This window comes from Rhinoderma darwinii, chromosome 11 (genome assembly GCF_050947455.1).
Source record: "Rhinoderma darwinii isolate aRhiDar2 chromosome 11, aRhiDar2.hap1, whole genome shotgun sequence".
Lineage (NCBI taxonomy): Eukaryota > Metazoa > Chordata > Amphibia > Anura > Rhinodermatidae > Rhinoderma > Rhinoderma darwinii.
Genome location: NC_134697.1, coordinates 36,753,569 through 36,780,000, shown reverse-complemented (window position 1 = coordinate 36,780,000; position 26,432 = coordinate 36,753,569). Strand labels below are relative to the sequence as shown.

General features: G+C 41.0%; 1 protein-coding gene across 2 annotated transcripts in view; it reads right to left on the bottom strand.

Moving 5' to 3' along the window:
- Positions 1 to 26,432, bottom strand: part of NEURL1 (neuralized E3 ubiquitin protein ligase 1) — a 228,718-nt gene that overhangs the window by 92,999 nt on the left and 109,287 nt on the right. The window contains exon 1 of one of the 2 annotated variants that reach the window (XM_075841099.1): positions 5,726 to 5,926. The exons of the other annotated variant lie outside the window; for it this stretch is intronic. Coding sequence (XP_075697214.1) covers positions 5,726 to 5,759 — 34 coding nt within the window. The 5' untranslated portion in view covers positions 5,760 to 5,926. Of the gene's footprint in view, positions 1 to 5,725; positions 5,927 to 26,432 lie in introns of those variants that run through there. 2 annotated transcript variants of the gene reach the window in all.

Genomic DNA, 26,432 nt, shown 5'->3' with positions numbered 1-26,432 from the left:
TTAGAACTAAACTAAGTGATCATTGAGTGACTGACCAGCTAAGACCTTCATGTTTCCTTCAGCAATACACTAACAATTCTACTTCTTCTGGGCCTTTAATACAAATATTGGTGCATTAATAATAGTCACGTGTTAGGAGTAAATGATGAACTTCAATGTATCACGTCTAAAATATTAGAACCTTATACTGGCTTGGATGATTTCTCTACAGATCAGTATTAAATATTCAGTATTATTATATTCATGATCCCGGTGCCTTAATAATAATTCTGCTATACTGGAAAACTGGAAGTTTTGTGAAGCATCTTTGGTTTAGTTTCCCAGTGAACGCGATCAACAGACTTATGCTTTGCAAACAATTTTATTGTAAAAAAATGAAGCAACTTTCCAAGCCGATTAAAATCTCCTAACGTTTTGTGTCTGCAGTGCTTATGTGTTTCCATGGTTACAGACTACAAAAAAAAACCTCTGTGTAGTCTGACCCTGCAGTTGGACTCTCTTCCAAAGATTCAGTTGGCTACCCTAGCCCTTTATATAAATACCCTCAACAAGGCAGAGTAGCAAGTGGACCGTCCCCGGCACCTGGGGCTCTGCTGGATTTATTTAAAACATTTTACTGGATCTTTTCTGTTCTGCTTTCAAATTCCTGAGGTTTGTTTAACGACACAAAAAAACCCTCTACTCAAGAAAGTCCCAACTATTGGAAATAGTAGAGCAGATGACCCATGGAGAACATCTTTATCTTCCAAAATATTACCTTAGTTCTAGTTGCTGATATAACAAACATAAAATACTGATTTGTACTGTTTTGTGTAAATTGGCAGCTAGTTCTAACTGAATGTCTACATGCCAAGTACCAGTGCGATCTGCCTCATCTGAGTCACTGGAAAATTGTCTTATATTTTAACTTTTAAAACAGAACAATATTGCTCGAAATTTAAATCAAATAATTTTTTTTCTCTGGCAACCACCATTATTTATACAGAAACCTACCATGGGCCCATACTGTACCTATCTTTGCCTCCGATTTCATATAGAGGTTTTGTTTTTCTTGTTTTTTGAATCAGAACATAAAAAATATTGTGCCATGCTCCTTCGTATGCTATATAACAGGAATAATCTCCACTAGAGGCATTGCCCTCAGGGGAGAATATCTCAGTAATATGTTGCTATATAGATTCACTATACCTTAGCAAATGGATTACGTAGTACGTGTACATGAGGCCTAACGCTATATAAAAAAAAGAAATATAAAGAGTTTGCCTTTATACTTAAGAATTCAAACCTGTTTTGGGCTAAAACACACAAATACAAAAAAAACTGCAGCAAAACCGAGCTATGTGAACTGTGCTTAATAGTTAAATGGGTATTCCAGTTATAAAAAGAGTTATTAGCAATTTTCAGCTATCTACAGGATAGGTGATAACTGCAAGACTGCGGGGACTCCTACCGATCACTATCTCCGTCGCTCCCTTTTCGATCAGTAAATACTACTTTGGATTCAGTAATCTACCACAATAATACAGTGAAACCTCTCCAAAAGACCACCTGTGATCTAGACCAGATTTTTCTGTGATGGACTTTTAGTTTCCTTATATCATGTATGTTAGCCGTCTTCTCAAACAAGTTTCACTGTATTTCTTTCTACACAATACATGGCCAAACTAATACACCGTTCAACCAAGTCATGTTCTACAGGAAGGGAGACAAGAAAGGTCCTAAGACCTTCACATGACTGGACCCTAGTTAAATAAGCTTTTGGGAGATCTTCCCTAAGCAGGGTAACAACTGATTTCCTACAACCTGTAGTTTTACTTGAACACATTTTTAGTTTGAAATAACGTCTTTTGAGTTGCTATTGAGGGATTTGTAAGAATATACAAGCAAAACCAGTTAATGAAGTCCGAAAGCCTTGACTAGTAGGAAAAATGTCAAATCTTGCAAGGTACCTTGAACCACCATGTATAGCCCTGAAAGGAACCCCATAACCTCTATTGTTAAGTATAGCCACATATACCAAATCACAATGAACTCAGGTCATTGGCATACCAGCGGCATATATGGCAACAGCAAGAATTGTGGGGGGAAAAAAACTCAGACAACTGTTCAAATCTGTGCATTGTCCAAGATTAGCAGCTCTTCTACAGGTCTGATGGTGGTTGTTGTTTTATTACCTATGGTACAAGTCCTCATTGAAAGAGACATTTTTCAGAGTATCAGGACAAAGACAATTTAAGTACAGATAGCGGGAAGTATTCGATTTCATCACCTACCGCACAAAAGACTCTTTATGAATTTATGCAATGCAAAACGGAATGCAGCTTTACAAGAGATCCCAAGGCTATTACATAACAGAACCCGATTATGAATTATGCTTTTTCGTGTGATTAACCATTTAAATTCTAAACCTAAACATCAGTGACAGGGTTAAAGCAATGTGGGGATATTGAACACTGCTTTGCTGTCCTGCTACCAATCTAAATTAATGCTGTCTCTATATTCCAGCAAGCACAAAGCCCCCTGAGGAGATTTGCACATTTTAATCATTAATCTCTGCACGTCCTTACACAGGGTCCTCTCTCTCTCCCTTTCCTTCCCACATGAGATCTGCATGTGATGGCCGCACTCTCGGCCTAAGGAAACCTCTCCCAGATCTGACTGTTGTATATCCCCATATGAATGTATGTGTGACATTATACAGCGTAGTGCTGAGGATAGTAGGATTAGTCAAATCATAATACATACAAAAATAATTTTAATAAAACACATTTAAACTGCATTATAAAGTATGTGTTCTATTTTTTATGTTATATTAAGTCTTACAAAAATGACCATCAATGAGGTCGCCACTGAGAATATTCCGTCTCTCAATCATATGGTCATAGACGCAGTAGGTAGAAAATGGGCCTGCTTTGTGTAGCGTTTAGACCAAAATTAGTATTATATAGTTAGTATTCATGCACAAGGACATCAATATACATGGACCAAAAATTAACCCGTTATCTGACAATACACCCAAATAATAATTATTCATTATCTGGTCGGCCTAGATGTTTTTATCATATTTCGATCATACAGCGCTTCCCATCTATCATGTGCCATGATGTTTTCTTATGGGGCAGAGGCGCTATTGGGCAGCCTCAGGGACCAGGTACAACTGCTACCTCTGCACCCCCTTATAGCTACACCCGTGGGCCCTAGGCCTCACTTTTGGTTAAGCAGCACATATGACAAGGAATCGCAATTTCTTAGTATATCTTTGCAATTACTAATATTTAAAGGGTTATTCCCAACTCAGACATTTATGGCATATCCAGAGCTTGCTCCACCGGTTTCCATAGCTCACATAATAGAGAGCCGCACGCATGTGTGGTCACCTCTCCACTTAGTCCACATCTGGAATCAGTGGCCAACGGCTGCCTCACTGGGCGAAACTGGGGCTTGTTGACCCCCATTCTTGATATAAGTGGTGGTCCCAGAGCTAGGACCCGTATCTACCACACATTTATGGTATATCCTGTTGCTTTGGTGGAACCCTTTAAATCCCCTTCAGTTCACAGCCAGCTTGTCAGCAGGCACCGGCTGTGTTACAACCACCGATTGCTGTAAATGTCTGTCTTTTACCTGGGGATACATATTAGATAAATGTTGGACAATTCTGCAAGCACACATTTTATATGGAGGAGTCGGGAGACATAGCCTTTCAAATGGCCAGTTCCGCATTTTGGACATACAGGAGGACAATGATGGGGAATATAATTTTGATGCAAGCTTTAAATTGGAATGTTCTCTCTTCCAAAGGCCTCTTTCACACAAGTGTATTTGTAAACGTCCGTAATACAGATGTATTACGGATGATTTGGCTTCAGTATGTCATCAGTATTACAGATTAGTAATACTGATCGGCTGTCTTCTATGGAGATAATTGAATTACCTAAGACAGCCCCTCTGAAAAAACGGATGCAATACTGACGACATACAGATGCATGAGATTGACCCTGACTGGCTCCCAGAAATGAGATTAGTGCTAAATTAATATTAAATCTGCATAATTAATTTCTATGTAGGATCTCAGGATAATTCAGAATACACATACACCCAAATATTATTCGGAATGTATTGTATGTATTATTGCCTTATAGCTATATACAGATGCAGGGCCGAGTTGGTCATGTGGCACAACTGATTGGGGCAGATTAATCAATGTATTTGCAGGCGTAAATGCATTAAAAAAAAGTGGTACAAGGATTTAGTCTGAACATCATACTTACGAAGCCCTGTCTACTTTTTCCAACAAAGAACCAAGTGTCTGAAAAAGTGGCGTAGTCACACTTTGTTTTTTTAAGCGTGCACCCTATTCCTCAACAGGGCATTGTGCCGTTTTCTCTTAGATTGTGAGGAAATGTAACTTTTTACTGAGAAGTGGATTTTCTCTTGCTTCTTCGCCATTACTTGCTCCGTTGGTAAGAGGACTTGGTGTGACTGGTGTATATATTACATTTTATAAGAGCATGTGCCATTTTGCGGAATATGGTCCACGCTACACTAGTGTAATAGACTGGTCCACCACTCGGACAACGTGCCAGTATTAGTCGATTTTTACCATGGTTTTGATCTATGGCTTTACATAGAGCTGCAAGTAAACCTACTGCAGCATCATAACATCAGAAAGTTGGCACAAACAATGCAGCCGAGAGTAAAAAACAAAACAAAAACAAATACAGCTCTGCTACATCTGTATATCAGTATATTAGACAGGAACATTGAAATACATTTGACTATATCCACTTTGGATATATCAACAGAAAGTAGAACTTGATAATGTATTATAAGGTCTAACCGTTATTTTGCATTAACTCTTTACCTGCCAAATATTTATTACTGTTAAAAACGGATTGTAGTATTGACTTTTACAGTGCTATAAAGAATACAAGGACAAACATGAAGTAGCATACAACATCTGCCTGAGGAACCCACTGCAAGAAGCCGAGATGTGTTCAATGCCTGACCTCAGCGTACCTGGTTATCCTTATAACTACAGATCGCTTCCATGGGTACAGAGCGCAGTATAGATCACCTCTCCAATCAACTAAATCTTGCCACATATGTTATGATTTACACATAATATGACAATCATTATCATCTATGGTGCCAAAATATTTGGAAAAGATCAATTAAAATCATTTGAATTGTTGGAAAATGTTATTGGAAATGCTGTAAAATGGTAATAATTTATTAACGGTTATTGTGCATTTTTGTATTTCACAATGTGATGAGTTGTGGATGATAATTTACTATTATTCAAATTGAATATACTGGACTGATGTTTAGCATACTTTGTACTGTAAATGAAAGGATTGTGCGCTGATCAAAGGAAAGTCACTTAGGACAAAAATAAAAATGCTCATTCAGCAATGAGCAGCAATAGAAAGATGCTTCAATATCCTCTGACACATGGATCACTCCTGGGAATAATCAATTATTCAATGGTGAAATGCAGCAATACAGGCAGAGCAGAGACCAGGACACAGTACAGTCAATGTATCATAATATTACAAGACATTACAAAGGAAACAACATAAGGCAACAATGTATCCGGCATGTCATTCATAGCACCACCTCCACAGCAGAGTGATGCTGCCCTCACCTTTCCCATGCACACACACATCATGCATAGACCAGCCATCATGTTACTACCAATAGCTACAAGAAGCTCAATCCTTACCATACAGTGTGCTCCTGGTGACCTGTCCTCCCATAGTAGATAGATGAGGGGCTGCTGTCACATCACAGTGCAGGGCAGGGGCACTTCACACACACAGCAGCCTGGATCATGTTGCACATGTACACACACCCAGCTGAGTGATTATTAATAATACTCATACAAGCAGCAGCGATGCTCCAAGGAGCTGACACCCACTCCAGACCCTCCCTCTACAGGCAGCAATGTCATGTATATTTACATAAGAGGGAGGGGACTGCTGCCTGCCTGCCTGAAATAGCAGATAGCACAGGCTTAGTAGTAGTAATACCAGGAATCTCCCATGCATTATATACTCTTACCCTACTAGAGTGTAGCACTGTATTGTAGAACATCCGCAGGGATCTGCTGCTATAGTGTGCTGTGATATATGGATCTGCTGTGCTGCACTATACGGATCTGAAATGCTGTTGTGCTGTGCTGCTATAATGTGCTGTACAATATGTATCTGCTGTGCTGCTATAATGTGCTGTGATATATGTATCTGCTGTGCTGGTATAGTGTGCTGTAATATATGCAGGGCCGGCCTTAGGATAGATGGCGCTCCGTACAAAATTATATTTCGGCGCACCACCCCCATCATAAAAAAATGCCCCATAAAAAAAGTATAATGCTCCCCACAGTATACTGCCCTAGATAGTGCCCCCAAATAGTAATGCCCCTTTAGTGCCCCCCATACAGTATAATAATAATAATATTTAATAATATATTATAACCCCTTCAAGGACACAGTATTTTGTCCTCTAATTGTGCCCACACAGTATTATGCCCCCTAAAGTTCCACACACAGTATATTGCCCCCTGTAGTACACCTACACGGTATAATTTCCACTTAGTGGCCCCCACACAGTATAATGCCCCCCTCCCCTGGTGGCCACACACCACCCCCTTTGTAGATAGTGCCCACTGTAGATTGTGCTATACAGCCTTCCTGTAGACAGTAACATATTCCCCCACCTCCCCCTTGTAGATCATGCCATCAGCCCCCCACCTCCCCCTTGTAGACAGTGCCATACATCCCCCACCTCCCCCTTGTAGACAGTGCTATACATGCCCCCACTTCCCCCTTGTAGATCATGCCATACAGCCCCACCCACCTCCCTCCTGTAGACGGTGCCATACAGACCCGCACCCCCCCCCCCCCTTGTAGACAGTGCCCCCAAACAAAAAAAAAATGTACTCACCTAAGCCCCGTTCCCACGACGAACTGAGCTGCTCCACGACGAGATCCTTGCCTAGGCCGGCGTCATCCTGTAGCCTAGTACAGAGTTTCCCAATCTTTTCAGACTCGAGGCACCACTGGAAAATAAAATTTCCTCAGGGCACCCCTACCGAAAATTGTTTAGAGGAAGACCAAAAAACTAAAAAGAAGTACTACACTCTACAGGGTATGTTCACACAGCGTTTTTTGTAAGGCAAAAAAAATCTGCCTCAAAATTCCTTCAGGAATTTTGAAACAGATTTTAAATTGAAAGCGTTGTTTGACCTTTTTTTTTTTTGCGTTTTTTTTTTACGCCGTTGAAGCTAATGCAAAATATGCAGGGCAAACCCTGTAGATAGCGAACACAGCCCCATGTAGGTAGTGCCACACAGCCCCCTGTAGGAAGCGCCACACAGCCCCCTGTAGGTAGTGCCACAAAGCCCCCTTGTAGGTAGTGCCACACAGCCCCCTTGTAGGTAGTGCCACACAGCCCCCTGGTAGGTAGTGCCACACAGTCCCCTCGTCGGTAGTGCCACACAGCTCCCTGGTCAGTAGTACCACACAGCCCCCTGGTCGGTAGTGCCACACAGCCCCCTGGTAGGTAGTGCCACACAGCCCCCTGGTCGGTAGTGCCACACAGCCCCCTGGTAGGTAGTGCCACACAACCCCCTGGTAGGTAGTGCCACACAGACACAGCCCACAGCCCCCTTGTAGATAGCACCCCCCCCCCTTCCTGTAGATAGCACCACGGCCACACAGGGATTCCGCTCCTTCAGTGGCGCTAGTAGATAGCAAGATACCTCCCTGCTCTGCTATAGTGTTAAATAGTATTTGCGTCCTAAGGACACAGATACTTTTGAATGTGGCGCCGCTACAGCTGTAGCAGCTACTACAGCTACTACAGCCTCTCATCCCCGATGTCGCCGCTAGCAGCCACTATAACTGCTACATCTGTAGCGACACCACTGAGAGAAGAAGCGCCCGGGCGAAAAGGCAGCTGCTGAGTTGCCGAGCCCGGCTGTTTCTAAAACAAGCAGGGGAAGGAAGCCAGCGCAGCGCCACCTTCCACATGAGGATGCAGATACAGTTGAAACCGGAAAAAAATTATTGAACCAAAATGCGCGAGATGACGTCAATTATCTGATCTGAATTTCTGTTTCGTTTTTTCTCATTAATTGCCCAGCCCTATGTAAAGGGATATGAAACTATCTGCAGCGCTGTGTTGCTATAGACTATTTATATGCAGTGCTATACTGCATATGCAGAGCTAATACTATACTGTATACAATATAGTGTCCTGTACAATATGTATCTGCAGTGCTGTTCTACTATTTTGTAGTGCAGTGTATATCTATCTCCAGTGTTGTGCTGCTATAGTGTACTGTTCATTATCAACATCATCATTTATACATCATTCCATCAAAATATCTGTGATAGATAATTAGATAGATCGAAAATTTATTATGTTATCTATTATAATTGTATCTATTTATCTAAGTACCTCATACCATCATCTCTCTGTCTGTCTGTTTCATATTCATCGGTCTATTAGACTCTGTTCAGATCTGTGCTAAGCTTTTCCGTTCCTCAGTTCCGTCATAGGAACAGAAGAACAAATAAATACGGAAGTGCCGGAGCCATTGCATCATGGACACTAATGGCGCCAGATGGAACCTATTGACTTTAAAGGGGTATTTCCATCGTAGACGTTCCAAACGTTATGCCATTAATGTCTGATAGATACGGGTACCAGCTGTAAATGTATAGGGCCCCAATGACTCAACATATGCCAAAAGAGTTTCCTAGGCAACAAGTGCTATAGATTTATGGTGCTGGTGCTATGTAGTTAAATGTACGGTGCGTGGATGGCGTAGACTCGGAAGCAATAGTAAGTAAAAAAATAAGCTGTATAAATTTGGTATCGCCATAATTGTACTGACCCGCAGAATAAAGATAACATGTCACTTATATCGCATGTTGAAAACCTTTACAACTAAACTCTCAAAACAAATGCGGAATTGCACTTTTTTTGTATCCCCCAGAAATAAATTATAAAAGTTATCAATTAAACATTCCCCAAAATGATGGCATTAACAAATACAACTTGTTCCACTAAAACAAACTCTCATACAACTAAGTCGACAGAAAAATGTAAAAGTTATGGCTCTTGGAACACAGTCATGCAAAAAAACAAAAACGCTGTGTCCTTAAGGCCCAAATTAGCTGCATCCTGAAACGGTTAAAGAGGCTCTGTCACCAGATTTTGCAACCCCTATCTGCTATTGCAGCAGATAGGCGCTGCAATGTAGATTACAGTAACGTTTTTATTTAAAAAAAACTAGCATTTTTGGCCAAGTTATGACCATTTTTGTAGTTATGCAAATGAGGCTTGCAAAAGTCCAAGTGGGTGTGTTTAAAAGTAAAAGTCCAAGTGGGCGTGTATTATGTGCGTACATCGGGGCGTTTTTACTACTTTTACTAGCTGTGCGTTCTGATGAGAAGTATCATCCACTTCTGTTCAGAACGCCCAGCTTCTGCCAGATCACGCTGTGACGTCACTCACAGGTCCTGCATCGTGTCAGACGAGCGAGGACACATCGGCACCAGAGGCTTCAGTTGATTCTGCAGCAGCATCGGCGTCAGCAGGTAAGTCGATGTAGCTACTTACCTGCAAACGCTGATGCTGCTGCAGAATCAACTGTAGCCTCTGGTGCCGATGTGTCCTCGCTCGTCTGACACGATGCAGGACCTGTGAGTGACGTCACAGCGTGATCTGGCAGAAGCTGGGCGTTCTGAAGAGAAGTGGATGATACTTCTCATCAGAACGCCCAGCTAGTAAAAGTATTAAAAACGCCCCGATGTACGCACATAATACACGCCCACTTGGACTTTTACTTTTAAACACACCCACTTGGACTTTTGCAAGCCTCATTTGCATAACTACAAAAATGGTCATAACTTGGCCAAAAATGCTCGTTTTTTAAAAATAAAAACGTTACTGTAATCTACATTGCAGCGCCTATCTGCTGCAATAGCAGATAGGGGTTGCAAAATCTGGTGACAGAGCCTCTTTAACTGTATTGAATAACCTATACCTCCGACTTACACTGCCAACTCAGTGTGAACAGAGTCTTATACATTCTCCTAAAATAGAAATGTCTGTCTGATGACAAATGCCCTTTAGGATGGTGTTGTATTATAAGAGTACAGAGCACACAGCAATGAAGCATTGTTTTTTCAGTATTGGTTTTTCCCAGCCTTACACATACTGAAATGACTGGTTCATATCACTAGGACATCACAGCCCTGAGCTACTTATTCACCCAACATCCTGTTTAATCCATCTCACTGCATTATCATAGGTGACAGACCTTTCTTGACGAGTAAACAAAACTGATCAATTTTCTATGACATATAACAGTGTATTACTGGAGACACAGAACTAGGACAATGTAAGTTGTAGTAACCTCTCCGCAGCTAAGGGAAAAGCAGAATGGTTTTGGTCTTGTCGGTTTCTCTATGGGTATGTTCACACGGCGGGGGTCCGTAACGGCTGAAATTACGGGGATGTTTCAGCCTGAAAACATCCCCGTAATTTCAGCCGTACCGGCATGTGCAGGCGCTTGAACGCCGCGTCAATTACGGCCGTAATTAGCGCTGCTATTCATTGGAGTCAATGAATAGCGGCTCCAATTACGGCCAAAGAAGTGACAGGTCACTTCTTTGACGCGGGCGTCTAGTTACGCGCCGTCATTTGACAGCGGCGCGTAAATATACGCCTCGTGTGAACAGACAAACGTCTGCCCATTGCTTTCAATGGGCAGATGTTTGTCAGCGCTATTGAGGCGCTATTTTCAGACGTAATTCGGGGCCAAAACGCCCGAATTACGTCCGTAAATAGGCCGTGTGAACATACCCTATGAGGTCATAGCTCCTCTATGTCATAAGATTGCATCAGTTCTGTGAGCTGGAACCCCAGCTGGTTACTAGAATAAAGAGCACCAAGTATTCTTCCAAACACATGGCTAATGTTAACGTTACTACCATACAATTAAAGGGGTTGTCCTATGACAATGAAGCCCCCCTGACAATCAGCTGAGGAGTTTGGATAGTGAAAGCTTCAGCGATATCTGGCCTACTATTCTCTGCAGAGGAATTTAAGCATTACACGGTGCCCATTCATATAAATGGGCAAACCTATCATTTGCGATCAAGTCAAATCTGTCAGAACAAGAGACACTCTTTGCAGCAGATATCTGCTCTGACTGATAGAGGGAGCTCTAAGTGAGGGACTCCCTTCTATGATGCCCTAATGGATCATATGGACATGTGGACACCCCATTAAATGGGACTCACAGACCCCCACTGTAGCATAATGACAGTCTTTTAAAGACTACTTTAAATTCCACAAATAGCAATGTCCAAATAATACTACCATTCAATACACAAAATAATGTCACCAGAAATAGCAAATAATAAAGCTATATACTGCCACAATAATAACGCCATATAGTGCATTAATACTGCCTAAATAACAAAGCCCAGGTAACAGTGCTTTTGTGACTTGTAGTTGCTGTAATAATCCAGAGGAGGGTTCTGGAAGTCCCAGGGCATTTGCCTCTATTGCCCGACCTTTATAGCCATGCTCATATCAACTTGCGGAAAAATAAATAAATATTAATATAAAAAAAAATCATAGGCTTATTCAATATTATAGTAAACAAAACTTATAAATATATTTATATATCTTAATTTTATTTTTTTAAATATATACTGTTGTTATATATCAATATTCACTATATATTAGAGACTGGGTAGAGACATAAGCACCTATACCAAGTCATTGTGTTATCAAGAATTGCCGTCTGACATATGCCACGTTGTATAGATTTTATCTGAAATGGTTTGTTGTTCTGTATCTGTTGGTAAAAGGGGAAATCCATTTGAGGAACTCCATCATCACTTCTGTGTACATACTGGAGATCGCTACTGCTATGCCTCGTACTCCCTGACAGATGTTATGTGTTTATGGTCAGATTTTTACAATGTTTTTACAGCACTGCATAAAAGCAAAGAGGACTTTGTTCTTGGTGATATTGCAAAATATTATACCCAGAACAGGATGTATGGACTTCTATTCATATATTTATCAGAAGAAACTATACAAAACAGGGGAACAGGGGCGGGGAACCTTTTTTCCACCAAGGGCAATTTGGATATTTATAAAATCATTTGCGGGCCATACAAAATTATCAACTTAAAAATCAGCCTGCTATATTTGGTCAAACATTGAATTACCTCCCCGCTAATGTGATGGCTGGAACTGCTTCTCTTTGGTGAGGCGTGTGATGTTAGCCGGTATTGATAATGTTGCAACTGCGTTGGTCAATCTGGAGCGCAGTCGTCCCTTTGATAAGTTTTGAGGGGTTTTCCCATCAGGGACATTTATGACATATCCACTGGATGTCATAAATGTCAGATAGATGGGGGTCCCACCTCTGGGACCTGCACCTATCTCTAGAACGGGGTCCCCTAAACCGCGTTCTACCTCTCTGTGTTCCGGCTAATTTCCGACCATGAAGAAGAAAACAACATAGCTCGCTGAGCTACGCAGCTTCTGTAACTCCCATAGTAGTGAATAGTAGTTACAGAAACAGCGTAGCATGCAAGTTACGCTGTTTCCGTAACTATTATTCGGTTCTATGGGACTTCTGGAAACAGCGTAGCTCAGCAAGCTATGCTGTTTTCTTCTTCATGGTCGGAAATCACACGAGTCAGCCACAACACAAAGAGGTAAAACGGGGTTTAGAGATAGATCTGGGACCCGGGTCGGCACGCACCAGCCTCACTCAGACCGCCGCCATACTTGGCTCAGCCAGCTCCTAAATGTGAGTGAGTAGGGCGGACGGACCCAAGGGAGGAATGACACAGTGGCGATCAGAGTGAGGTCGGGGCGTGCGGTGGCGGGAATGAACCATTCCAGTCACTTGACCTTACGTCACTGATGTGAGGTCAAGTAACTGGACTGTGCCGGCCCGGGAATGGAGCAGTCCGGTCACCTGACCTGAGTCATCTGACCTCAGGTCAGGAGACCGGACTGGTCCACTCTTGGGCCATCACGCACCAACCTCACTCAGACTGCCGCTGCCACCATTCTTGGCTCCGTCCAAGGAGAGAATGACATGGCGGAAGTGGCGGTCTGAGTGAGGTCGGGGCGTGCTGTGATGGGAGTGGACCAATCCAGTCAGCTGGCCTCACATTACTAACTCAGGTCAGGTCCCCGGACTGGTCCACTCTTGGGCAGGCATGCACTGACCTCACTCACCTGACCGCATGTCACTGACTCGAGTCTGGTGACCGGATTGGTCCACTCTTGGGCCGGCACACACCGACTTCACTCAGACCGCCACCACCATGTTTGGCTCCGTCTGCCCTTCCCCGGCTCCTAAATATGAGTGACTACGACGGAGTCGTAGCGAATGACGCGGTGGCAGCGCGGTCTGAGTGAGGTCGGGCCTGACCAAATAATCTTGCAGGCCTTTTACGGCCCTCGGGCTGGACGTTCCCCACCCCTGCTTTAGAACATCAACTGATGTGTACAAATAGCGCCATTTCTTATCTGAGTTGCAGCACCAGGCACAGTCATGTGTACTGACGAGATGCTGTTCCTTTGTAAACAATAAAGGGAAAAATTAGTGCAACAGCCCCCCTATTATAGTGATTGGTGGGGTGCCAAGGTTCAGACCCCAAATGGTCACACATAGCATATATCATCAATGTTTAAGTGATGGGAAACCCCTTTAACAAGCAGAGGGAATGTGTACACCTGGGCAAGAAATGGCGTGCTTGCTTGGGGTTGAGCTCCACCAAACCTACTAAGGGTATGTTCACACGTAGCGTAAACACTGCAGATTTTCTGTAATGGATTTCATTGCGGAAAATCTGCAGTGTATTACAGTAGCTTCAGAGTGGATAAGATTTGAACAAATCTCATCCACACGCTGCAAAAAAAAGAAGCGGAAAAAACTTTCATAGATTGACCTGCAGTGCATTTTTTCAATCTGCAGTATGTCAATTTATGCTTCGAAATCGCTGCTCTTCTGTTGCAGGTTTTCCCCATTGAATTCAATGGGAAAGTTAAGCCCGCAACAAATAGCAAATGATACGATTTTTTTATGCGAAAAGCTAAGATTACAATTTGGTGCAGTTTTTCGGGTGGAATTCTCTACGGGTTCCAGAATAGATATGCTGTGTGCTTTTATGCAACGTATTCGCTCTGTGTGAATATAGCCTAAAAGTCGCCTATTTGCATAAGGTCGACTTGTTCTGGCAGGTGGGCTAACACAGTTTGATCAAAATGTGTGATAAGAACCTCAAATTTCTATGTATAGTAATATCCAGGTCACAGGACAATCCTATAAAATTGGAACGGTTATCTAGTATGCCTTGTATGTCCAAGAATTACATTTACAAAAATAACTGAATGTATCTATCATGGCAGCCGTGCCATGCTGCCTCCTAGAACACAAGCTACAGCAGAAAGTGTCCTGTATTTTACCTTGGTCTTGCTCTATTATCAGAATCACTTCTACTTGTTAAGGGAGATTTTCTCATAAAATAATTATATTACGGACTTTCTGTATATGAGTAGGTTGACACAATGTGGAAAAATAAAAGATGAATTTCAAACTTGATACAAATGGTGACTCATCTGTGGAACAACCAATTTCAATATAAATGAGACATTCTGCAATGACGATTCAAATGGAAGATGAAATCACAGAACAATAATCTCACTGGGTTAACTCTTTGTGCCTTATAGACATATGAAGGGAAATGCAACAATATTAATGTCATTAAATATTTATTCAAATAAATGAGATATTATGAAGACTATAGTTATTACATAATAAGGATTTTGCTTAAAGTAGCAAATAGTGTAAATCCATCCTATACCTTCTTATACAATAGCTGTTCCTCCTGGTGAAATGTACTGGTCTTTTTTCTTTTTTTGACATTAGATGTTTATTGTTTTTACAAAATGCATTTACACACATTAGAATCTCACTGTACATATGTTATGTTTAAGACATCAGGTGCGATACACGGTACAGTCGGAGCAGCATCCATGAATTAGAACAAACGAAAACCAAACAAGAAAAATAAACCAGAAACAAAAAAAAAAAAGAAAGTACAATTACTCGTGACAACTCGCTGTCATATTGCATAAGGTCAAAAGAATGAACTTGGAAGAGACTGGTCTTATTTCTGATTGTATGTTTGTAATATTACCATATAAATGTGACTGATTAAATAGCTGTAGGATTTATACTAGGAATAAGTAAATACGACCACAAGTGTTATAATAAAACCTTTAAACATATAATATTCTAAAGAGGCGTTAAATGTCCCTAAAGCGGTATCGCTAGGACATGCCATCATTTCATGACCGGTGGGGATTGGTCCTCTGAAAACTTTGCTGAACATATAAACAAAGGGACAGCTTGTCTGCAAGGTACAGGTCGCATCCACCCACTGTGCAGGGTTATAACCCAGCTCTGTGCAAATTAATGAGCCTGCATTGCCACACAAGTCAAAAAGGATGGAATATCCTGGCAACATGTAGTTACTTCTTCTGGTGAGAAAACCCCTTCAAATGTCCAGGACTGGTGCCCTCAGTACTTTTGTCACCATTGAGAAATCTCCACCCCCTACACCCAAGGTCAGAATCATCATCAACGTCCTAAGGCATCATTTACACAAGCGTAATATACGCGCGTGCGACGCGCGTGCTTTTCACGCGTGTCGTACGCACCTATATTAGGCTATGGGGCACGGCAGACAGTGCGTGAATTTTGCGCAGCGCGAGTGCGTTGCGTAAAACTCACGACATGTCCTTTCTTTGTGCGCTGTTCGCGCATCACGCACCCATTGAAGTCAATGGGTGCGTGAAAACCATGCATGCCGCACGGAAGTACTTCCGTTCGAACTGCGTGGTTCGCGCAACAGCTGTCAAACTCTGAATGTAAACAGAAAAGCACCACGTGCTTTTCTGTTTACAAACATCCAGACGGAGTGTCATAATCATGGCGGCTGCGAGAAAATCTCGCAGCTGCGCATCATACACAGATGACACACGCAGCTTTTAAGTGCCTTTTGCGCACGCAAAACGCCATGTTTTTTGCGTGCGCAAAACGCACACGCTCGTGTAAATCAGGCCTAAGGATGTAGACATTGAGGACAAGGCTGACTTGATGAAGCACAGGAGCAGAGGTGTTTCAGGGATGAGGTCTATCACTTTAAAGTACCCCTCCATTTTTAGCAAAATGTTGAAGACAACTAGAAAATACTATCAGCATTATCTTGAATTCTCCATTTCTTCAGTACAAAGCACCCATGGTACTGCTTGTCTGCAGCATAAAGTACAGAGTTTCTGTGGCTAATTTTCCCCTGGGGGTCAAAATCTATATTAATTATGTGTCTGGTCCTTCTGATCAATGAGACTACATAGGAGGTTTCCTGGACAGGCTGCAGATTATATTGCAGATTTTGTGCTTGCTTTAAGGGGTTGTCCAGTCACAAAAAAACTGATAGCCTATCTTTAGGATAGACCATCAATATCTCATTAGGCAAGGTGCGACTCGCGTCTCACCCGCCGATCAACTGTTTTGAAGGGGAAGCGGCGCTCGTTCTGAAGTGAACAGGAGAAGGCTGTAAAACTGTGAACCGCTGCCACAAGCGTGTCTGCGATTCACAGTGTGTGTACTAAAGAAAATGAAGGGGAGAAGCGCTCGTACGAGCGCCACGGTCTCGTCAAAATAGCTGATCGGCAGGGGTGCCGGGAGTCGAATCTCGACCGATCAGATATTAATGGCCTATCCTGAGGATAGGTCATCAATTTTTTGTGACTGGACAACCCCTTTAAGAAACAACACCATTTAGATGAATGGAACAGATTTTCAGTTGTAGAAATTTCCACAATAAAATTTGCAGCGTGTTCAGGACGCCATAGAGTGAATATGGATTGTGCTACAAAAAACTAGTAATAACATAACAAAGTAATAGGAAAATGATGCAGTTTATGATTAATGCCAACTGGTGTACTCATCATTATTCTGATAAATGTATAGGTAACACAGGGCCTGGAGGTACCCGCTTTTTCACACGATTGTTAAAATACTATGTGGAATTTAAACAGTAGTAATGGTTTTTTAACAGATGCACAAAATGCCCCCTACAGCTGCTGGGCTCTGACATTTGAGTAGAGTAGAATAATGCAACAGGCTTGACATTTGTTTTTTGCTAAAATGGTAGAACGTGGAGGCAACTCGCTTTTTCAGCATATTCACAATTAACAATTATGGACAGCATAATTGATTCACAAAGTAAAAGGAGCAAAAAGAAAAAGACTGTACATTTTATGTGATGGAAGTGAGCTATGTAAATATCATAAGCTGCAATACAAGAATTAAAGTTATTTTTGATTACTCTGATGCCCACAGTAGTATAGCATTTTGTTTTGTTTTTTAAATCTAAATATGCTCAAAATTATGTGCTGATTAATTTCTTATTAAACCTTTATCGCAGTCTGAGGTTGTTTTACTGATGTATGATAACAAATCCACTGCATAGACATACAGTTCGGTCCAGAATTAGACAGTCACAAAAGTTTTGGCAAATTAGCGGTTTACCACAACATATTGAATATACAGTTATATAATCAATATGGGCTTAAAGGGAATGTGTTTCGCTAGAAATTTTTTTCTTTTTTTTTAGCTAAACAATTATTATTTGAGTGATTACACATTGTTTTAATTTTTTTAATTTTTTCACAAGTCAGGAAATATTATAAATTAGATTCTAATTTATAACATTTCCATGTGCTGGGCACTAGAGGGAGCAATTCCCAAAATTGCAGCATGGTCAATGTGGTAAAGTAACCTCATTGCTTTATGCTGCAAATTTGGGGTAGACACACACTCTCTAGAGTCCTCACACAATCCCCCATCCCTTATTCTGGCTAGTGCCAGGAGAAGGAGGGGGTTGAATCTTCAAACCTCCTACACTGTGTGCCGCCATTATCTGAGCGACTGCACAGAGAAGGAGGATTAGATACAGTGCTAAGCAGACAGTATAACACGAACACACACGAACATAATACACACATCACATACACAAACAAAAATTACCTGCTCCTGCCGCCACCTCCGCTCCTATTCCTTGCACCTTCGCTTCCTTGGAAGTCGTCATCTTACTGTCCGGCAGCGGCTTCCGGTCCACATGAAAATGGTGCCGGATTTCGCACTGCTAACGAGCTCCCGTTCGCATTCTCTATGGTTTTCTATGTGCCGTATTCCATCTCTGTATGTGTCGTTAATCGACACATACAGAGATGAAAAAAAAAATGGCAGCCCCCATAGAGGAGTAAAAGTAAGAAAAAAGTAAAAAGTAGAACACAAGAACACAAATAAATACATTTTATTTTATTATCATACTAAAAGCAATATGATAAAAATAAAAAAAATTCATGACAGACTCTCAGCTTTAATATGAGGGTATTCACTTCCTAATTTGAGAAAGGGTTTAGGAATTACAGCTCTTTAATACGTAGCTGCCTCTTTTTCAAGGGACCAAAAGTAATTGGACAATTATCTCAAAAGCTATTTAATGGGCTGCATGGGCTATTCCCTTGTTAACCTATCATCAAGTAAGCAGGTAAAAGGTCTGGAGTTGATTCCAGGTGTGGCATTTGCATTTGGAAGCTGTTGCTGTGAACCCACAACATGAGGTCAAAGGAGCTTTCAATGCAAGTGAAACAGACCATCGTTGGGCTGAAAAAAAATGAAGAAATCCATCAGAGTGATAGCACCAATGTTAGGAGTGGCCAAATCAACAGTTTGGTACATTCTTGAAACTCCAAAAGGCCTGGATGTCAACAGTGATGGATGATCGCAGAATCCTTTCCATGGTGAAGAAAAACCCCTTCACAACATCTACACAAGTGAAGAACACTCTCCTGGGACGATTATGCTACAGGAAAAATTTACAATTGGAAGAAGGATCAACAACAACAATAGAAGAAACCCACACAGAGGGACACAAAAGCAAGGTACCCCAGAAATAAGGACTCTAATGCACAGGATGATTTTTTAGAGGACACATCAATGACTCCAGGAGCAAGCAACATCGGACCAGGAGGGGTGGGAGACGATACAACAGATGGTCCAAAAATAAGTAATGCGAAACATCTGAGATCAACCTCACAAGTAAAGAAAAGGAACCTTCCCACCACCAATTAGTGGTAAATATCTCTAGACATGTTTTATCTGCAGATGAAGTGTCTGTTTTGTGTAAAGCATTATTGTTTTGTCCCATTGAGAATGTGGATTGGCTGCAACTTGATATAAACCTAAATAATTATTTTAGATCCATTAGATTGAAAACATGGTTTTCTCAACAGCCAATACCTGCTATTGGAGCTGTAGAGACAAGTTTTGAATTATGCTTGAAACAATGGGGTTTATCCAATAAAAGCAGCTTTCAACCGCCGACCAGTATGCAGGTGGTTGAAACATTTATTTCTTCCGTACTCAAGGATGTTGCAGATTACAAACGGGAATGTTGATCTGGATTATCCACACATACTCCACACAATTTATCGGTAAATGAGAAACTGGCACTTGAAGGATTAGTCCATAACTACGATCTGATCATAAAACCCGCAGATAAAGGGGGAGCGGTCGTTGTTAAGGACCGTACCTTATATTTGAAAGAAATTTACAAACAATTAAATGACACTGATGTATATCAGAAGGTTCTTATTGACCCTATTCGAAATATACAGAAACGGATTAGAGTGTTGGTTGATAATGCCTTTGCAAATGACATGATAGATAGGGATTTGCATTCCTTTTTGACACCATCATTCCTTATAACTCCAATACTATACTGCCTGCCCAAAATTCACAAAAGTGTTACAGACCCCCAGGGAGACCTATAGTCTCAGGGAGGGAGTCGTTGCTTAGTTCACTAGCTATTTTTCTGGATAAAATTTTGAGGGAGTCTGCCACATCTGCGAAATAATACATCAGGGATAAAGCAGATTTCTTGGTTAAGATCAAAGACATTACTGTTCCTACAAGGGCCATGCTGGTCTCCTTCGATGGGACCAGCTTATATACCTCTATTAACCATGCGAGAGGCATGAGCAGTGTAGATAAAGACCTGGGGGCACTGCATTTTCTTGTGACTGTAGGGAGTTTCTCATGGGTCTCTTAGACATTGTGTTGACCTGTAACTACTTCCTATTTAATGATGAATATTATATACAACTTAGAGGAACGGCAATGGGGTCAAATGTGGCCCCCACGTACGCCAACATTGTTATGGCGGACATGGAGGAGATGTCGATCCCACCACTTTACTTCGGTTCTGGGGTGGTGATGATATATAGATGACGTCTTCCTCATTTGGACAGGAGATTTACCAGGTCTGAACCTGTTTTTTTATTTTCTGAATCAAATTGACCCTGATATAAAATTCACGATGGTGGTCTCCAGTACCCATATTCAATTTCCTGATACCCTGGTCAGTATACAGGACCATAGATTAATGACAGATTTATATATCAAACGGAGGGATTGCAATAATCTGCTTAGTTTTGATAGCCATCACCCTAAGGGAATGATTAAATCCTTACCATATAGTCAGCTATTAAGGGTTAAACGGATTGTGGATGACCCCATTAGTTTGAATAACAAACTGAATATGATGGTAGGGAAGTTTCTAGAAAAAGGATATTCAAGGAAACTCCTGAAAAAACATCTAGAAACAGTGAGGTCAATAGATAGGGGTCAGCTTTGCCACGGCATGAAAAAGAACAGACAGCAAAATAATAGACTTCCTATTGTCTCCACATATAGTGTGTGTAGCCCAAATGTAGCGGGTATTATTAAAAGACATTGGAGAATCCTTGGGAATTACTACGAGAAGGTAGCGGAATTTCAGTCCCCTCCACTGTTCTCTTATAGAAGGCCCCGTAACCTTAGGGACAGGCTTGTTATGACGGATGTCAGCAAAAACAGTAGTCTCAGTAGAGGTGGACAACCAGATTTGACGTGCAGGGGATGTTTCCCCTGTTTGTCTTGTGATAGTTGTGCTATCATGCTCAAGGGTAATGCCTTTATACATCCCGCTACAGGTAAAACCTATAACATCAAATCATATTATACCTGCAGAAGCGATTTCGTTGTATATGTGCTACAGTGCCCGTGCAATATAATCTACGTGGGCGAAACCACAACTGAGTGTCGATTAAAGTTGAATAACCATAAATCCAGCATACACACGAAAAAAGTTGAATTCCCTGTACCACGACTCTTCGTGGAGATGGGACATACTGTACGACAACTTAGGTTCACCATAGTTGACAGGGTCCCTCCTCTGAAACGTGGGTGAAATAGGGAATTGATCCTTAAACAACGGGAAGTTCATTGGATTTGTAAACTAAACTCACTATATCCGAATGGTCTCAATATTGATTATCCTCTCAATTTATTTAAATGATGACTTTAGTCTTGTCTTTATATTATGATGAATTTAGTTTTTACTTTTCATATATATAGCCTCTCTTTGATGTAGACTTTGTCGATCCATGGGGAAGTGTTTCCTTGCCTTGTGATATCTGTTCATGATTCATTCAACGTTCTAAATAGTTCAAGGTGTTTGGAAATGGAGAACAATGATTATACTGTAACAGGTCCAAATCTATTAACATGACCCTTCTCTCTCTTTTTTGACAGAATGATGTCTGATTTTTTATATTTATGGACACTCACCAACTGGACCTAGAAGGACTGAACACTTGTGACCGTTTTTTTCTGTCCCGAAGATTGTTACTGAATAAAAATACTATATATTTTTATTTTTTCGTGTACTCTGTAATCCTGTTTTGACCTCACACAACTCTGATATATCTGCGTATACCAGAAATAGCTTAATTCTATGTGGGATGATTTATGATCCCTTGGCCCCCTGACTCATGGATGTATGTTCTGTGTATAGGAGTTTTTGATTTTAATAATACGGGTTTTGTCTCTCTAGCCAATGATCCCGGACTGCTCTTCACCATATACCTTTGTGGTGATTATATATCGACACAGTGGTTGAGTCGAGTTGTGAGACTCGAGACTCCCGTATTTCTATATGTGGGTGACCTTTTGTCTCTAGGGACGTAAGGCTCTAATTGTAGCCTGACCTTTGAGTGAAGTATGTGACATACTACCCTTATGTACTCCGTTGTTATAGCAGAACATACTATCCCGGATTTGGATATAATCTCCATATTACTACATCCACATAGGTTGTCATATAATGGTATTCTGCCCTGAACAAAGATGGTGTTGCACAGCACACTTATCTTAATGCGACTGCATGGCTGAATCAGCCTTTGAAGATGCTGTGATTATATCAGACACCGCGCTGTTGTGCTTTGCCATAGCAACTACAGAACACGAGTACAGCCTTACCCAATGGACAGCTAGGATTTGGGCATGCGCAACTCGGCGCTTGAGACGCCGAGAATCTAATAATCGACACATGAGTAATTCAGTCCAGGCGGTTTCAGTTAACTTGGATTGGTGAGTGTCAGCTTTTCTACATTTTAACATTGATCACTATTGACACCTAATTTATAAATTATACTTGTTTACATGTACATATTGGATATAACATGACGTAATATTTTTCTATATTATATGTCTAATTTGGCTCTTAAACCACGTGTTTTTGTACTTGGTTACACTATGTGATTTTTTGCATGATTTGTATAAATTGTTAATATTTATAGCACTTGTTAATTGAACCATGTTCTCTCTATATATACACCTGTGTGTTACTATCACTTATTGCTTGAAAATGCTTCCATTGAGGAAGTGAAACGTTGCATCTGTTGGGTGAATAAATGTCACTTTTTTTCTTTGAGTGTTGCTTCCGTGCTCTCATATCTTACTCTCCTGGAAGTAGGTGTATCAGTATCTAAGTCTACCATAAAGAGAAGACTTCACGAGAGCAAATACAGAGGGTTCACCACAAGGTGCAAACCATTAATCAGCCTCAAAAATAGAAAGGCCAGATTAGACTTTGCCAAACAACATCTAAAGAAGCCGCCCAGTTCAGGAACAGCATTCTCTGGACAGATGAAACTAAGATCAACCTGTACCAGAACGATGGGAGGAAGAAAGTATGGAGAAGGCTTGGAACGGCTCATGATCCAAAGCACACCACATCCTCTGTAAAACATGGTGGAGGCAGTGTGATGGCATGGTGGGGGCAGTGTGATGACATGGGCATGTATCGCTGCCAAAGGCACTGGGTCACTAGTGTTTATTGATGATGTGACTGAAGACAGAAGCAGCCGGATGAATTCTGAAGTGTTCAGGGATTTACTTTCTGCTCAGATTCAAACAAATGCAGCAAGGTTGATTGGATGTTGCTTCACAGTACAGATGGACAATGACCCAAAACATACTGCGAAAGCAACCCAGGAGTTTTTTAAGGCAAAGAAGTGGAATATTCTGCAATGGTCAAGTCAATCACCAGATCTCAACCCGATCGAGCATTTCACTTGCTTAAGACAAAACTTAAAGTGTAGCTAAACGTTTTACAAATTTCTGACATGTCATAGTGACATGTCAGAAGTTTGGATTGGTGGGGGTCCGAGCACTGAGACCCCCACCAATCGCTAGAATGAAGTAGCTGAATCGCTCGTGTGAGCGCTCAGCCGCTTCGTGTCTGTTCGGCTTTTTCCGGAAATAAATATATTGTGTACGAACTCAATAGAAAGTCTATGAGCTCGTACTCCGATACATCGGCTTTCCGAAAAAAGCCGAACAGACATGTCAGAAGTTTGTCAAACGTTTAGCTACACTTTAAGGCAGAAAGACCCACAAACAAGCAACAACTGAAAACAGCGGCAGTAAAAACCTGGCAAAGCATCACAAATGGGGAAACCCAGCGTTTGGTAATGTCCATGGGTTCCAGACTTCAGGCAGTCATTGCCTGTAAAGGATTCTCTACAATAAATAGTATTTATGGTAATGTTAATTTGTCCAATTACTTTTGAGCCCCTGAAATGAGGTGGCTGTGTAGAAAAATGGTTGCAATTCCTAAATGTTTCACAGGATATTTTTGTTCAACCCCTTGAATTAAACATGAGTCTACATTTCAATTGCATCTCAGTTGTTTCATTTCAAATCCAATGTGGTGGCAGCAGAGCCCAAATCATGAAGATTGTGTCACTGTCCAAATAATTCTGGACCTAACTGTATATTTAAAACATGCTGACTACCTACAGCAACTACTAGAGGGAGCTTAGCATCTAACTGCATACTGTTATACATTAAACTCAATAATAAAACAGTATGCAGTAAGCTCATGAGCACCCTCTAGTGGTGGCTGCAGACAGCCAGAATGGTATCTTTTAAATGTATGCCTATGCAGGAGATTTTGAGCTCTGCATCAGGAAGCTCAAACTGCGATAAAGATGTATTATTATAAGATATATATCTGTATAAAATTCATGCTTCTCATGGATATTTATCATGGATATTTTTTTCAGGATGCAGCCAGGCCTTGTTATGTTGGGGGAGAATAGCATGTCAGTACTTAGTGAGGTACACTTAGAAGGTGCTGGGTAGCCCGCCTGATCTAATAGTATTGGCGTAACTAATAGGCTGTATGTCAGCATGGTGCACTTTTAGAAGCCTTATCTGGGTGTAATGATAATACTACGCCACCACCCACCTCATGAAAAGTAGGCGTGAGAGTGGATGTTCACCAGTATTTTGCACTGGAGCAATCTCCCTCTATTTAGCTTTGTGGTTTGTCTGCATCCTGTTGGGAACTGGTGTATAACGTGCTCTTGTAACAGTAAGTATGGTCTTTTTCAGTGATTTTAAATAAATATAGTTATTTTTTTGGTGATTTGTCTGCATAGAATTTTGGACCTAAAAATGACGATGATAAAAGTTGGAGATTCAGTCCCACTCATGGCCATATTAGAAGATATCGGTCGGCCAAATGATCATTTGCTATTCTAGGACTCCCCCATTTACAACAGAAGACACAATCTACAGTGAATGGAGATTCTATGGAGTAAACATGGTATCATCTAGTTAAAAAATGTTGCGACTTCAACATAAGGTAAAAAAAAAACTGCTGTAAGAAGGCTGCAGTAGTACTTTATATGAGGAAACATCACATCTTTCATGTTATAAATATAGAAGTGTGTACACTGGAAACTAGTATATAGGATCACCCAGGTGTATATATAAATATTGCCACATTTACTATATTTACATATTTATAGAAAACAGGCTGTTCGTAATTTACACAAAACAAACATAGATGCTGGAGAAAAAAAGGACATTGAGATCAGAAGTTACCAGGTAAAATGTAAACACTAACAGTTTTATTGTAAAATAACTAGATCCAAGTTCTTTTTAACCCCTTCCCGACCGCCTACTGTCTTTTACTGGTGAGCGTCACTATAGAGAAGAACCCTCTGCACTCAGACCTGAAAGGAACGCAGGGCTGCCTGTTCTATAAGCCTGAAGTAGGGCACACTATGTGTTTCCCTAAGGGTATGTGCACACACACTAATTACGTCCGTAATTGACGGACGTATTTCGGCCGCAAGTCCCGGACCGAACAGAGTGCAAGGAGCCGGGCTCCTAGCATCATACTTATGTACGATGCTAGGAGTCCCTGCCTCGCTGCAGGACAACTGTCCCGTAGTGTAATCATGTTTACAGTACTGGACAGTTGTCCTGCAGCGAGGCAGGGACTTCTAGCATCGTACATAAGTATGATGCTAGGAGCCCGGCTCCTTGAACTGTGTTCGGTCCGGGACTTTCGGCCGAAATACGTCCGTCAATTACGGACGTAATTAGTGTGTGTGCACATACCCTAACAGTAGCCTGTGTCATAGCAACAAAGTATAATGTATTAGCATATAGGAGTATGCTAATACATTTTTAAGTATAAAATAATGTTGTTAAAAAGTTATCCCTTCATGGGATAAAAAAAAATATGTAGCAAAAAAATACTAATAAAAGAAAAGGCATTATTTAGTTTAAAATAGATTTTATTGCCTATACATCAAAACAAAAAATCAACATACAGTATATTAGGTATCAACACGACTGTAATAAACCGAAGTATTAATTTAATAAGTTATTTAGTGTGAAACATGACCGGTGTAAAAAAATTAATAAAAAAAAAAACAAACTTTGTGCAGGAAAACGACTAAACTGTGCAGGAAAAAATAAAACACTAAACAAAGCCTCCTATAGTCACGTCAATGAAAAAAATAAATAAGATAAAGATGCTGAAAGGCAGAGAGGCAAAAAAACATTTAGCTGGTCATTAAAGCCTTTTCAGGCCCAGCAGTTAAAGGTTTTATAATTGTGG